Source organism: Oncorhynchus clarkii, chromosome 4 (assembly GCF_045791955.1).
Source record: "Oncorhynchus clarkii lewisi isolate Uvic-CL-2024 chromosome 4, UVic_Ocla_1.0, whole genome shotgun sequence".
NCBI lineage: Eukaryota > Metazoa > Chordata > Actinopteri > Salmoniformes > Salmonidae > Oncorhynchus > Oncorhynchus clarkii.
The window spans coordinates 15,193,191-15,206,280 of record NC_092150.1 but is presented as its reverse complement, the minus strand read 5'-3'; the positions used below and the strand labels follow the sequence as shown (position 1 = coordinate 15,206,280).

General features: G+C 44.5%; 1 protein-coding gene across 2 annotated transcripts in view; it reads right to left on the bottom strand.

Moving 5' to 3' along the window:
- LOC139406496 (fibulin-1-like) overlaps positions 1–11,517 on the bottom strand; it is a 37,909-nt gene extending 26,392 nt beyond the window's left edge. The window contains exons 1-8 of one of the 2 annotated variants that reach the window (XM_071149144.1): positions 11,243–11,517; positions 6,464–6,572; positions 3,515–3,647; positions 2,141–2,288; positions 1,772–1,837; positions 1,544–1,630; positions 1,242–1,379; positions 779–916 (exon numbers count right to left, since the gene is read on the bottom strand). In XM_071149144.1, the coding sequence (XP_071005245.1) occupies positions 779–916; positions 1,242–1,379; positions 1,544–1,630; positions 1,772–1,837; positions 2,141–2,288; positions 3,515–3,647; positions 6,464–6,572; positions 11,243–11,297 (874 nt within the window). In that variant the 5' untranslated portion in view covers positions 11,298–11,517. The remainder of the gene's footprint in view (positions 1–778; positions 917–1,241; positions 1,380–1,543; positions 1,631–1,771; positions 1,838–2,140; positions 2,289–3,514; positions 3,648–6,463; positions 6,573–11,242) is intronic. The other variant, XM_071149145.1, reaches the window with a different exon arrangement.
- Positions 11,518–13,090: the final 1,573 nt, after the last annotated feature.

Sequence of the window (13,090 nt, the reverse complement as noted above, 5' to 3'; positions counted from 1 at the left end):
TCACAGGGTCCTTTGCTGTTGTTCTGGGATTGATTTGCACTTTTCGTACCAAAGTACGTTAATTTCCAGGAGGAAGAACGCGTCTCCTTCCTGAGCGGTATGATGGCTGCGTGGTCCCATGGTGTTTATACTTGCATACTATTGTTTGTACAGATGAACGTGGAACCTTCAGGCGTTTGGAAATTGCTCCCAAGCATGAACCAGACTTGTGGTGGTCTACAATATTTTTCTGAGGCTGATATCTTCAGATGTTCCCATGATGTCAAGCAAAGAGGCACTGAGTTAAAAGGTAGGCCTTGAAGTACATCCACAGATACACCTCCAATTTACTGAAATTATGTCAATTAGCCTATCAGAAGCTTCTAAATCCATGACATAATTTTCTGGAATTTTCCAAGATGTTCAAAGGCACAGTCAAATTAGTGTATGTACACTTCTGACCCACTGGAATTGTGATTCAGTGAATTATAAGTGAAATAATCTGTTTGTTAGCAATTGTTGGAAAAATGACTCGTGTCATGCACAAAGTAGAATTCCTAACTGACTTGCCAAAACTATAGTTTGTTTTCCCAGAAATTTGTGGAGTGGTTGAAAAACTAGTTTTAATGACCCCAACCTAAGTGTATGTAAACTTCCGACTTCAACTGTAGGTATGTATGTCGGAGGGCCCTGTGGACTGTACTTTGAAGTTACTGTGTTTTGGGGTATATGTGGGATGGATGGGGTGATGTACTGTCCTGGTGATGTGTTGCCATGGTAACATGGTTCTGATGCTCACCGATGCAGCTGCCCAGGGCATCCTGGATGTATCCATCGCCACACTGGTTCTTGGGCCGACAGCGGAATGACCCCTGAGTGTTCTGACACATAAAGTCCGGGGCGCAGTTGTGGGTGCCCGACTCACACTCGTCAATGTCTGGGGGAAGAAGACATGTTGCACGAAAGCATCAGCAGATTTACATGATATTAAAATGTATGTGATTCAAATGTATTCTTATAAATACTCAACAATAGCTTCATTGTCAAAGTCAGACATACTGTAAATCTGACAGACAGACAGACAGACAGACAGACAGACAGACAGACAGACAGACAGACAGACAGACAGATGATTAATGGACGGATGTTTTACAGCTTATCATGGATTTGTTTTACAGCTTATCATGGATGTATGAATCATACATATTGATCTTTACATATTCCCTCTCCCCTGTAGGAGGTGTTGTGTTGCGACCTCTGACCTTTGCAGTTGTTGCTGTCGGTAAGCTCGTAACCGGTACCACAGCTGACCTCTCTTTGGCAACGAAATGACCCCAGCGTGTTGATGCAGCGCTCACCTCCTCGGCAGTTACTGGCACCCAGCAGGCACTCATTTATATCTGAGAGAGAGAGGGAGAGAGGAAGAGGAAGAGGAGAGGACAATATGGAAGGCGTATCTAAGAAGTAAGATATCCTAGTCCTGTGGAGATACTAGATGGATAGGGATTTATTCCACCTCATTTACTATTCAACAAGATATGACTGCTGCCTCCTGTCCACTCACCTTCACAGTTCTTCCCATCTGGTTTGAGTTTGTAGCCTTTGAAGCAGGCACAGGCGCCGTTGCCCACACATTCCTGTGCACACTTCGCTAATCCAGTTGAGAACAGAAAATGTGCACATTAAAGTAAATTATTTTTGTTTCTGTTAGGGTACCTATGTTTCTGACTTTCTCTGTGAGGGCAGTCAGCTAATAGCATGTGACAGTAATGTGAGGAGGGGAAGTTAGTACCATTACTGCACTCATTCAGTAACGGATCATCCTTGCCAGTGAGGGCCTCGTTGTCTTTGTCAGGAACTGTGGGGGATAAGAATTAAAATATTCACCAGTACAGGCAAAAACTGTTTCCAAACAAAGAGTGTTGAAACTATTCATCATGACAATGGAGGTCTTTACTTAAACCACAGCAAGAGCCAAGGCTCCTAATGGCCACCAGAGGGCAGTGTAGAACTAGATTAAAAATAGTCCATATTACCTCTCCACTCTATCTTTCCCCTTCTCCCTCCTCCCTGCCCTCTCTATTACAACACCTCCCATTCCTCCCTCTCTCCACCCTTTCCTCTCCCTCCACCCTCCTCTCCTTCTACCCTCCTCTCTTACCCAGAGTGATGGTCTTCACATCGGGGGCTCCGTCATCGCAGCAGGCCCGGGACACCAGGCCACACTGGTAGCCCAGAGACAGGCTGTGGTCACAGGGCAGACCCTTCTCCTGAGCAGCCCGGCCCAGCAGACAACAGTCACAGCACATCTGGAGGGGTCAGACCATAGACATAATTACTCAATGTGTTAATATGCATCATTTGGCCAGACAGACATACAGAGAGAAATTACACCACCACTTCACAACTTCACCAATCACCATCGTCTGAAAGGGAACAGTCTGAGCTCGACTCGGGGGAGGGGTCAGGTTTCCACCAGTTACCACAGCCACAAAGTCAAAATTGGCATTATCATAAAAATGTATGAAATCAAAACTTTTTTTTTTTTTTGGTCTTAATTTAAGTTTATGGTTAGGCATAAGGTTAGCAGTGTGGTTGTGGTTAGGGTTAGGTTTAAAATCACAAATATGCAGGGTTTATTACTTTGTGGCTGTGGTAACTAGTGACGACCGAGGAGTCTAGTCTGAGTGTGTCTGTATCTTCTGTGTGTGCATGTCTTGAGGATGTCATAATGTGGGTGGTGGGGTTGTAGTCTGGTAGTGTACTGAGAGATTTTAGAGGGAGCTAGAAAATGTGCATGCTATGGTTTTATCCCCCATTCTAAACTCATCCTGTACCTCTTTTCTCCCATTCATAAATGCAGCACACCTTAATGCAATCAGCCAACACCTGCATTTCACGGAGGTGGAGGTTCAAGTTAAGACATGTTGCTGGCTGCACTAACAACGATCTCATTCATCTGGGCAAATGTACTGTGGATCCCTTGGCAAAGCTCTGCAAGGGTCTTGACTGCCGCCTTGATGTGCTGTAGTATGTTGTAGTGATATGGTGGTGTAGGATCCTGAGGAAGAAGACAGCCGGGTGTAGAGCACCTATCTTGGCAGAGAGCCTGTAGTAGACAGTATCTTATGTGAATGTATAATCTACCTGACAGCAACAAGCTCCATTCCTCATTTCTCCCCAGAGTGACATGTTTCATCCTGCTCAACAGGATCGCACACACACACACACACACACACACACACACACACAATCACAATCACTCTCCTGCAGAAATTGCACGTTGATGCTCAACATAAGGTTTTTGAAGCAGACAATGAATTCTTCTCTGACATTCACACTTTTGATACACACACACACACACACACACACACACACACACACACACACACACACACACACACACACACACACACACACACACACACACACACACACACACACACACACACACACACACCTGCAAACACAAGTATTTGTGCAATGTATGCACATATGCACAAACACACACATACTCTCTCACAGACACACACACCTTTGCGGTCTTGGTCTCGCAAGTGCTTCCAGGAAACTGGGTGTCACAGCCCCCCTGGTCTTTGGCCATGTTGATGCCGTTTGTGCAGATGGAGTCCTCCAGTACCGTCGCGCAGCACTGCTCCTGTACTATCCTGTCAGACAGGAACAGGAAAGACACAGGGAACACAGTTTATTCTCAACTCCATCACTGGGCTCCTTAGTGGAATAGAGTGCTGTCTCAAAGTGCTTCCTGTTAAGAAGAGCCCTGGGCATGCCTAATAGGGATCTATTCATAGTCCTGCCTGCTGCAGCTGCTGTACGTGGTTGAGTGATTAAGGAAAACCCTGTGTGAGCTCAAGGTGGATAAAAAGTTGTCTATGTATAAAATCTTCAATTTAACAGTTGGGTAAATTCACCACTGCCTTCATTTGGCTTACCACACACCCACTGTTATGGGTACAGTGAAGCCAACTTAACAATCAATTATTTACCGTAACTATTGTAACCCACCCACCTCCCCATTGGATGTTCCCCCCCTGATTGACACAGAGGGGTGCAGAGCTGCAACACTTCCTGGATAAGGTTTGAACATTTTTACTTTCCCAAAATTCCCAGGTTTTCCAGAAATCCTGGTTGGATTTTGCATCCCTATTTCCTGGACAACATTACTGGAATTACATTCCTCTGGGGGAAGGCCAGGCTGAGTCTGGAGTGGAACCAGCCTATCTAGGATGCCTGAGCACTTCCAGACAGTTGGAGAACCAGTGATATCCACCTCTCTGACCAGTCTGTCCAGTTGGAGAGGCTTGATTAGCCGTTTTACAGTAAAACCAGAAACGGTTGTCGTACTGTAGACAAAAAGCTGCTGTAAATAATCAGATCTGAAATGAGAGTGAGTGCAGGCAGCACACCTCTTTACTGTAGACAAGCTTTATCAGACCATCAACAGTCGGGTTGCTGTGCTTTGCCTCCAATGGTCTGCTCCTCTGAGGGACTTTAATAAGTTAAGGGCTGTTTGTGTTTGTCTGTCTCTCTGTCTGGTCTGTTTCTGGTCTGTCTCTCTGTCTGGTCTGTCTGTCTCTGTCTTTGGTCTGTCTGTCTTTCTGTCTGGTTGTCTCTGGTCTGTCTGGTCTGTTTCTGGTCTGTCTCTCTGTCTGGTCTGTCTGTCTCTGTCTTTGGTCTGTCTGTCTTTCTGTCTGGTTGTCTCTGGTCTGTCTGGTCTGTTTCTGGTCTGTCTCTCTGTCTGGTCTGTCTGTCTCTGTCTTTGGTCTGTCTGTCTTTCTGTCTGGTTGTCTCTGGTCTGTCTGGTCTGTTTCTGGTCTGTCTCTCTGTCTGGTCTGTCTGTCTCTGTCTTTGGTCTGTCTGTCTTTCTGTCTGGTTGTCTCTGGTCTGTCTGGTCTGTTTCTGGTCTGTCTCTCTGTCTGGTCTGTCTGTCTGTCTTTCTGTCTGGTTGTCTCTGGTCTGTCTGGTCTGTTTCTGGTCTGTCTCTCTGTCTGGTCTGTCTGTCTCTGTCTTTGGTCTGTCTGTCTTTCTGTCTGGTCTGTCTGGTCTGTTTCTGGTCTGTCTCTGGTCTGTCTGATCTGTCTCTGGTCTGTCTGTCTTTCTGTCTGTCTGGTCCGTCTGTCTGTCTATCCGGTCTGTCTGGTCTGTCTCTCTGTCGGGTCTGTTTCTGGTCTGTCTGTCTCTGTCTTTGGTTTGTCTGCCTGTCTCTCTGTCTGGTCTGTCTGTCTCTGTCTTTGGTCTGTCTGTCTTTCTGCCTGGTTGTCTCTGGTCTGTCTGGTCTGTTTCTGGTCTGTCTGGTCTGTCTGTCTTTCTGTCTGTCTGGTCCGTCTGCCTGTCTATCCGGTCTGTCTCTGTTCTGTCTGGTTTGTCTGTCTGTCTGTCTGTCTGTCTGTCTGTCTGTCTTTCTGTCTTTCTGTCTGTCTGGTCCGTCTGCCTGTCTATCCGGTCTGTCTCTGTTCTGTCTGGTTTCTCTGTCTGTCTGTCTGTCTGTCTGTCTGTCTGTCTGTCGGTCTGTTTGGTCTGTCTGTCTGTCTGTCTGTCTCTCGGTCTGTTTGGTCTGTCTGTCTGTCTGTCTGTCTGTCTGTCTGTCTGTCTGTCTGTCTGTAGGGAGGGAGTGAAATCCATTGTCTGTTTTACGAGTTTGAGTGTATATAGAGTACTGTACAGCACTTAGATCCCCTCTCCACTCCACTCCTGTAACTTGCTCCAAAAAGCCTCTGTCTTTATCAACCCTCTTACCAGAAATGATCTCTTTTTCCTTATAAACTACAACCACACTCACGCCGCCTCCGCAGGACCTTTTAAGGGCACAACCGGGCTCCTGTTTTTCTTTTCTCTTCTTCTCTTTTTTCAGTGTCTGAAATAATCCCTCTGATTTCCTGTTCTTCCCCCTCTCCAGTCCTCTCTTTGAGTATAGTTTCACCTCAGTGGTATTTCCTGGATTTGGCAATACCCCTCTCTCTAAACCCTAAACCCAACCCCCCACTCAACCAAAAACCCTCACCCTTCCCCCCTCACTCTATAATTTGAACAAATTCTCTATCACTTGGGTAGCCAATGTAAATACATGTGCCACCAGAGAGCAGATTGAGCAACAGATCTCCTCCTTATTGGCCTTGAACCTGTGGCAACACACCTTCTAATATTACTACCAAAGCTGTTATTACTGTCATTATTACTATTGTAATGTACCCTGCTCTCACATCAAGTCAATAATGTGGCTGGGGATTTATGACCGGGGGTAAGGTAAAGTCATCTCACATTATGGCCTACCACCATACATATTGCCCTATAGTCTATCTTTACAGCATTAAATTAACCCATGGGACTAATACTGAGGTAAGCACTTCTCACTATGGGCACAGAGGTAAGACCATAGAAATACAATCCATGTTCTATCTATTGTAATCATGACATTTCTATGGATACGAGAGCCCAGTAAGTCCAGTAGTGGGGCCTCAATCACCTGCATGTGGTGGACTCGGAGATGAGAGGGAGGGCTGTGCAGTCCTGGTTATCAATGCCCCGGTCCCGACCATCCTTACAGCACTCCTCTATCGACATCTGTTTTCCACCTGTGGTTGGACAAAACCACAAACAAACACTGGGTTATAGGCTTATGTTGTATGCTGTGACTGGCCCTACCTAAGAGTGGGGTGGCAGGTAGCCGAGGATTGGGTCAGTAACTGAAAGGTTGCTGGTTTGAATCCCAGAGCAGACTTGGTGAAAAATCTTCCCTTGAGCAAGGCACTTAACCCTAATTGCTTATGTAAGTTCTTCTGGACAAGAGTGTCTGTTAAAATGTAATGTAACAGATTGCTTCAGTGTGGTAGAGATCTAGAGACCCCAAATGGGGTGTGACTATAGCAGTTGTATTTACATGGTTTTAGCCTGCTGAGAGCTAATATTAGACTTCAGGGCCCAGGCAAGGTAGCTCATAAAGCACAGAACCACCTTCCAGGTTACATAAGTTAACAGTCAATCTGAGGGATAAGAAACTCTCTAACATTACTTAGGACTACACTGATAGAGCAGAATGGAGTCTATTCTCTTGCATGAACAATACAACATTATTTAGAATGATTATGCAACGCATGTTTACCAAATGAGCAAAACTCTTAGCCAAACAAAAATCTATTGTTTTACCCAATGCCACTCACACTCCCCAACTATTAACAATGTGTCTTCCAAGTAATTGAAAATGAAATTCAGAGCTGTAATAGGAATGTGTTTAAATGCCCATAAGCATTTTGCCAGCGATACTGAATGATGGATATGTTGTGTAGAAATAAGAGAGGCTTTACGACTGGAGCTGGACCAACTCTGTGGCGCTCCGTCTGCTTCTCCATGTGGATTAAAGAGCTCGGAATGCCTCGACTCTGTAAACAATTCAGCCATCGCAATCAGATCAAATACATTCATTTCCTCGTGGTTACTGTGATCTGCCAAACGTGAAAGAACTCTGGCAGGTTGGCTGGTCCTTTCTTGCCTTAGGCATAAACAAAGCTCTGCCTGCCAAATTGGTACTATGGATATAAATCCTCCAGAAGAACACTCAAAGTCATCTTAGTTCATCCAATAAACCTGCTGTTGATTCGTAGCCTAGTAGGAGACTAGAGGAATAATAGTGAATACAACAACTGAAAATAATAAGACATCGTAGAGGATCATAGGCATGTCTAACTTCAAATTCTAGCTTGGCAGACAAGTCAACAAAATAGGATCAGAAGTTTCAACTAAGGCAGGATGTGTCACCTTTAATTTATAGTTCCATAAAAAAGTAATAAAATAACAATTTAGAGTTCCAATTATTTCTGCCAGAGGAGCTATGGAACTTGTTTTATATCTTTGAATATGGGAAGTACAGATAGGGGCCAAAGGTGTGAATAAATTAACTTAAAAAGAATATGGTCATTTATGCTAAGGAAATCACATAACTGTCAACATGGACCTTGAGAGATACAGATATGAAAGTTAATTTGGGCAGATTCATAAAGAATAGTTAAATTATGTAGCAACCATGCAGATAACTTATGCTGAAAATCAAGAGTAAAGTGTATCATCAAACAAATACAGACTAGGTAGTCAAGATGGATTACATGTTTAATTTTACCCCCTTTTCTCCACAATTTTGTGGTATCCAATTGTTAGTAATTACTATCTTGTCTCATCGCTACAACTCCCGTACGGGGCTCGGGAGAGACGATGGTCGAAAACCATGCGTCCTCCGAAACACAACCCAAACAAGCCGCACTGCTTCTTAACACAGCGCGGCTCCAACCCGGAAGCCAGCCGACCCACTGCGCCCGGCCTGCCACAGGAGTCGCTGGTGACCAGCTAGACTAACAACTGCAGCAGTCGAGCTCCTCGTCCCACCATGTCCTAACTGAGTCATAACCCACTGGTCACAGACATCAGTCCAAAGTTTGGATTTACATTCACTAAGGTGAATTCAACACGAAATCAAATCAAAATGTCACCATGTCATTGGATTTAAGTTAAAAGGTGGGTGAAAAAAAGTCTAAATTCTCTTATGTTGATGACTTTTTTCAAATTGTATCAGTTTTCCCACGTTGATTCAATGTCACCACAGAATTTTGGGGTTGAAATTTTGTGAAATCAACGTTGATTCAAATAGTTCTTGTCCAGTGGGAAAGCTTTTAGTAAAATACTTCACATGGGCCTCTGACTAGACTAGTGCCACTCTCTTCAAAAGTGATAACGTCTATCTCAGCTTTCATCTGAGGGCTGAAACCAACACCAGGATGCTCTTGGAGAGTGACAAAAGTGTTGCTTGGAGAGAGAACTTAGTTACGCATGTAAAAGTGAAGACAATACATTAGCTGGAAGAGCGGGGAATAGTAGGAATGGTCAAAACCTCCTGTGGTGAACAATTCTCCCTGCTCGGCTGCCCCACAGGCCAGTTTTGGCCGGTCTGGCCTTTCTTCTTTTTCTTGACCATTACCACTGGCATTAACTGACGTCTCCGTGCCAAAACACCCTGGCAGCTGGAACCCTCACTATGTCTTTAGAAAGAGCAGACAAACCCCCAGAATGCATCTCACCAGCTCCCACAAAGCTCCATGAGGCTCCCTTCCCAGCTCAGAGGAGGCATAGCATGAGAATATCATAGAATCTCAGTTTCATCTGATGGTCACATGACTCTCACGTCCTGCAGTTCTGGTGTATTCTCCCTCCACTCTATACTGATAACTAATCCTAACCCACAGTGCATGACAGGACCATTCCATAACCACCACAGTCCACAGTCTGCCCCCTTTCCCAACTAATTGAATGAGCAGAGCGTCTTAAATCTACCCTCTACTATTGTATCAAACGAGGCAAACCCAGTGGTTGCAGAGGAGATCTAGCAGTCTACCCGCCTGCCTGTCCGTATGATGCATTGTCTGTCTACATAAAAAGCTGATTTCCATCTTGGAATGTGGTGCTGGTGGTGAGGGCTGTCATGCCTCCTGTCTGGGTCTGGGCAGAGAGAGAGAGAGAGAGAGCGCGAGAGAGAGATAGATAGATAGAGAGAGAGAGAGAGAGAGAGAGAGAGAGAGAGAGAGAGAGAGAGAGACTAGACTCCTCATGTAAACGCTGCTTAATGAGCTCAGTGGTGCCCCAGTCCCTCAGCCCACAACAATGGCCCATCAGACAGAGCCAGACATTGCAGCAGAACAGTCCACTTCCATTGGCCACATCCTTTAACTAACACACTTTAGTCAGTTTACCTAATGGCATAGAAGTTACACAAATGACCTTATAAGTGCTGAGAACATGTCACAAAAGTCTGTCATTGACACATTTCACTCAACCTAATACGTATTTGGCTGATGGTTGAGTCTATGATGGTTGAGCTGATACAAAAATGTCTGAATGAGTGATTAATGTACATGGATGTTCCATAACCTGGTCGTATGGGGCCATCTTCAGATCTTCAGTCAGTCCACTCTGACACCATACCATGACTCTCTCCCGTGGAGCATGGAATCTGGGAAGAGGAGCTAGGGGTGCTGATAGGTGTTGGGGGAGGGTATAGCCTCCGTGTGACATGCCCAATGACATTGGATTCAATGGAGATGGGGTGATGTCAACTTCTTTCCTAGGCACACCACTGTCAGGAGCCCGGCAGGCTGTGAAAGTGGCCCCATGTGTGTCCAGTGGACCCTAATCTGGGGTATATGGGTTGTCCCAAGCTTCTGTAACCCCTGGAGGGGCCCTTAAAGGTCTAAATCAGAGCTCCTCCCCCCTGACCAGCAAACGCTCAGTGGGGTACTGCTTAAGTGCCTCCAGACTCATTTGACACACCATCATAGTGTAAGGAGAAACCTGGCCTGCGTCTGGCAGGCTGTCTGAGCATCAAGCCTCTTGAACACATCTCTGTACTGCGTATTTTAAATGTTAAAGCCTTGTTACTGTTAGCTGTTGGGCAATAATTTCCATCTGTAATATTGTAATCGGCAGGTAGTCTAGAGGTAAAGAGCATTGGGCCAGTTACCGGAAAGTTGCTGGTTTGAATCCCTGAGCCAGCAAAATCTGTCAATGTGCCCTTGAGCAAGGCACTTAACCCTAATTGCTCCTCTAAGTCTCTCTGGATAAGAGGGAAGTAAAATGTAAATAGCATAATGACCGCTCACTGATTACAAATATCAGTCCTGGCAGTAGTCTGACCAATCTCTACCAACGAAATTAGTCCATATTAAAAGCTACGCACAATGCATTTCATCACTGTCAAATCACCTTAGGACAAGTTGAGAATGTTGAAACCATCCTTTAAGCTAGTAAACATGGGCAGATGTTTTACTGGCAAGATACACACAAACACACATGGCACACACACTCTCAAATCAAATCAAAATCAAATGACACACACTGAACAGCATGTGACACAATAGGCTACATGTTTGTACTGTAACATAACTGACAGAGTGTTCATAAAATGACATGTAAAACTTATTGGTTGGTTATATCTAGTGGTACCCGACCTAATCTCTGCCCACACAATGATAGTGCAGTAAACTGGTAAACTTGAAATATCTACCATGGAATGGTATCAAAAACATTCCATTCCATCCATTATACTCCATTCCAGCCATTATTATGAGCCGTTCTCCCCTCATCAGCCTCCTTTGCGTCCTTTGCGTCTATACAGTATGCGGTACATCACGCATGGGCATGGATTGATTCTCATGGTTAGAATTACATCAGTAGGCTACTATCCTGAAGCAGAAAGGTAACTTACCTTGTCCGTTGAGAACTCCGAACAGAGAGAAAATTATAACTATACCGGGACCCATTGGAAGGAGGAGAGATTCTTGCTAAACTAAAGAAAGTGTACAACAGTCAGATCTGTAATATTCTGCCTTAGGTGTGAAACAACAGCACAGTTTCTAACGGACACGCAGATTTTCAAGCGAAAGGTAGACAGACTGTGAGCTCACGCTGGGCAGGAGTATGCGTGTGGGTGATGTGGCTGAATGAATCGCAGCGTGACTGTCTCAGAACGAGCGTCTAATTATCTCGCTCAGAGGGGCGGGCGGGGGCCATCGCAAGTGACGAGTAAAACATTTTTAAATCAAAAGTTCAGAAACCCTAAATGGAGTGTATTGATTTAGACATTACATTATTATACTTCCTCTTATTAACTACCAGGTTCTTATATGACACAATTACATTTAATTCAAGTCGTTTTAATGACTTCCATTAGCTAGGCCTACTGACAGATTTAAAGTAGCCCTAAATATCATTTTCTTCTTCTGACTGAATAATACGACACGTAATGGCGACATTGATTAACTTTCATTCAGACGTCTGTCTGTGGCAGAATGATCACACTGATGATCACACTGATTACTTAAGACCTGGACTCCACTCCGTAGTGATTCTGTGGTTATCTAAAAAATATGTTGTGGCCATTTCAAGACTGCAATACATAAAATCTTTAGAATTTGTGGGTTTATTTTTTTGTATACTTTTTTGATCTAATGCATATTCCATATTTTGCAACATTTATGACCATCCTCCTCCGCAGACATGCTTGATATTGGAGGTTGACAAAATTGCTCCTCAGGAAAATGATTGATTTCATTGAAGCGTATGTTTTTTCATCCTCAGACTGTCACAGATGTGGGGTTTCTTTTTCATCAAGTGGAAGAGATACTGTATATGGACCATTTCCTCTCGATCTGAACTTCCAGTGTTAGCCTACTGTTCTATAACAGCCAGGTGTTGCGTAAATGTGGTTACCTCAATGCATGGATTGCCAATTAGCTTATAAGGGGGAAAATGCGTTAAATGATTAGTTGATTAGTTTACATGCTAAAAATCATAACACGTAATTGCGGCAGAGGCTTTTTATACGTGTGTTCACCACACATTTTCTGAATGACTAATTATTTTGCCTGTGGACAGCTTGCCATGGGCACTTGATTAACCACTCATTAAGTTTCTCAAACTGTTAGAGGGCACAATCCCTTTGAAAGCTACTCACACGCGCCTGCGTGCGCGCGAACATACACACACACATCCTCTGCCATGTGCCAAAATTTGCAAGGAGGTAAATAATTGATAGATGGCATTATAAACCTTTTATACCAAACTAAGTCTTTCTGCAAATTCAATCAGTCATCTGGCGTTGGGTATGCATGGTGAGAGAGCCCAGAGTAAACAATCATCTAATCAGAGCCATGTGTGTCCCCCTTCCCCCTCACACACACCACATCACACAGCCCCTCTAGAAACATCTCCAGTGGCCATGCATGGCTAATACTAGCACTCTTCTGGATGTGCCTCCCTGTGCTGCTAAGGCTAGTCACTATCGAAATTCTCTGTACCCTTGCTGAAATGAGGAGAGTTGGAAGTGTCAACTAAGTGCATCCTGGCAACTTGGGAACCAGAAGGTAACACTTTCCTGGCAACCAGAAGGTAACACTTATACTGCTGGTATCTCCTTATCTTATCTCCTCTCTGGGTTAATGTGTGTGGGGTGGTGGGGGTAGGATCACAGGACCAGTGTAAAGATATGGCCATAAAAGGCCCAAGAGGATGCCTTGTGATGAGGACCAGACTCAAACCCAGATCAGTGGGATTT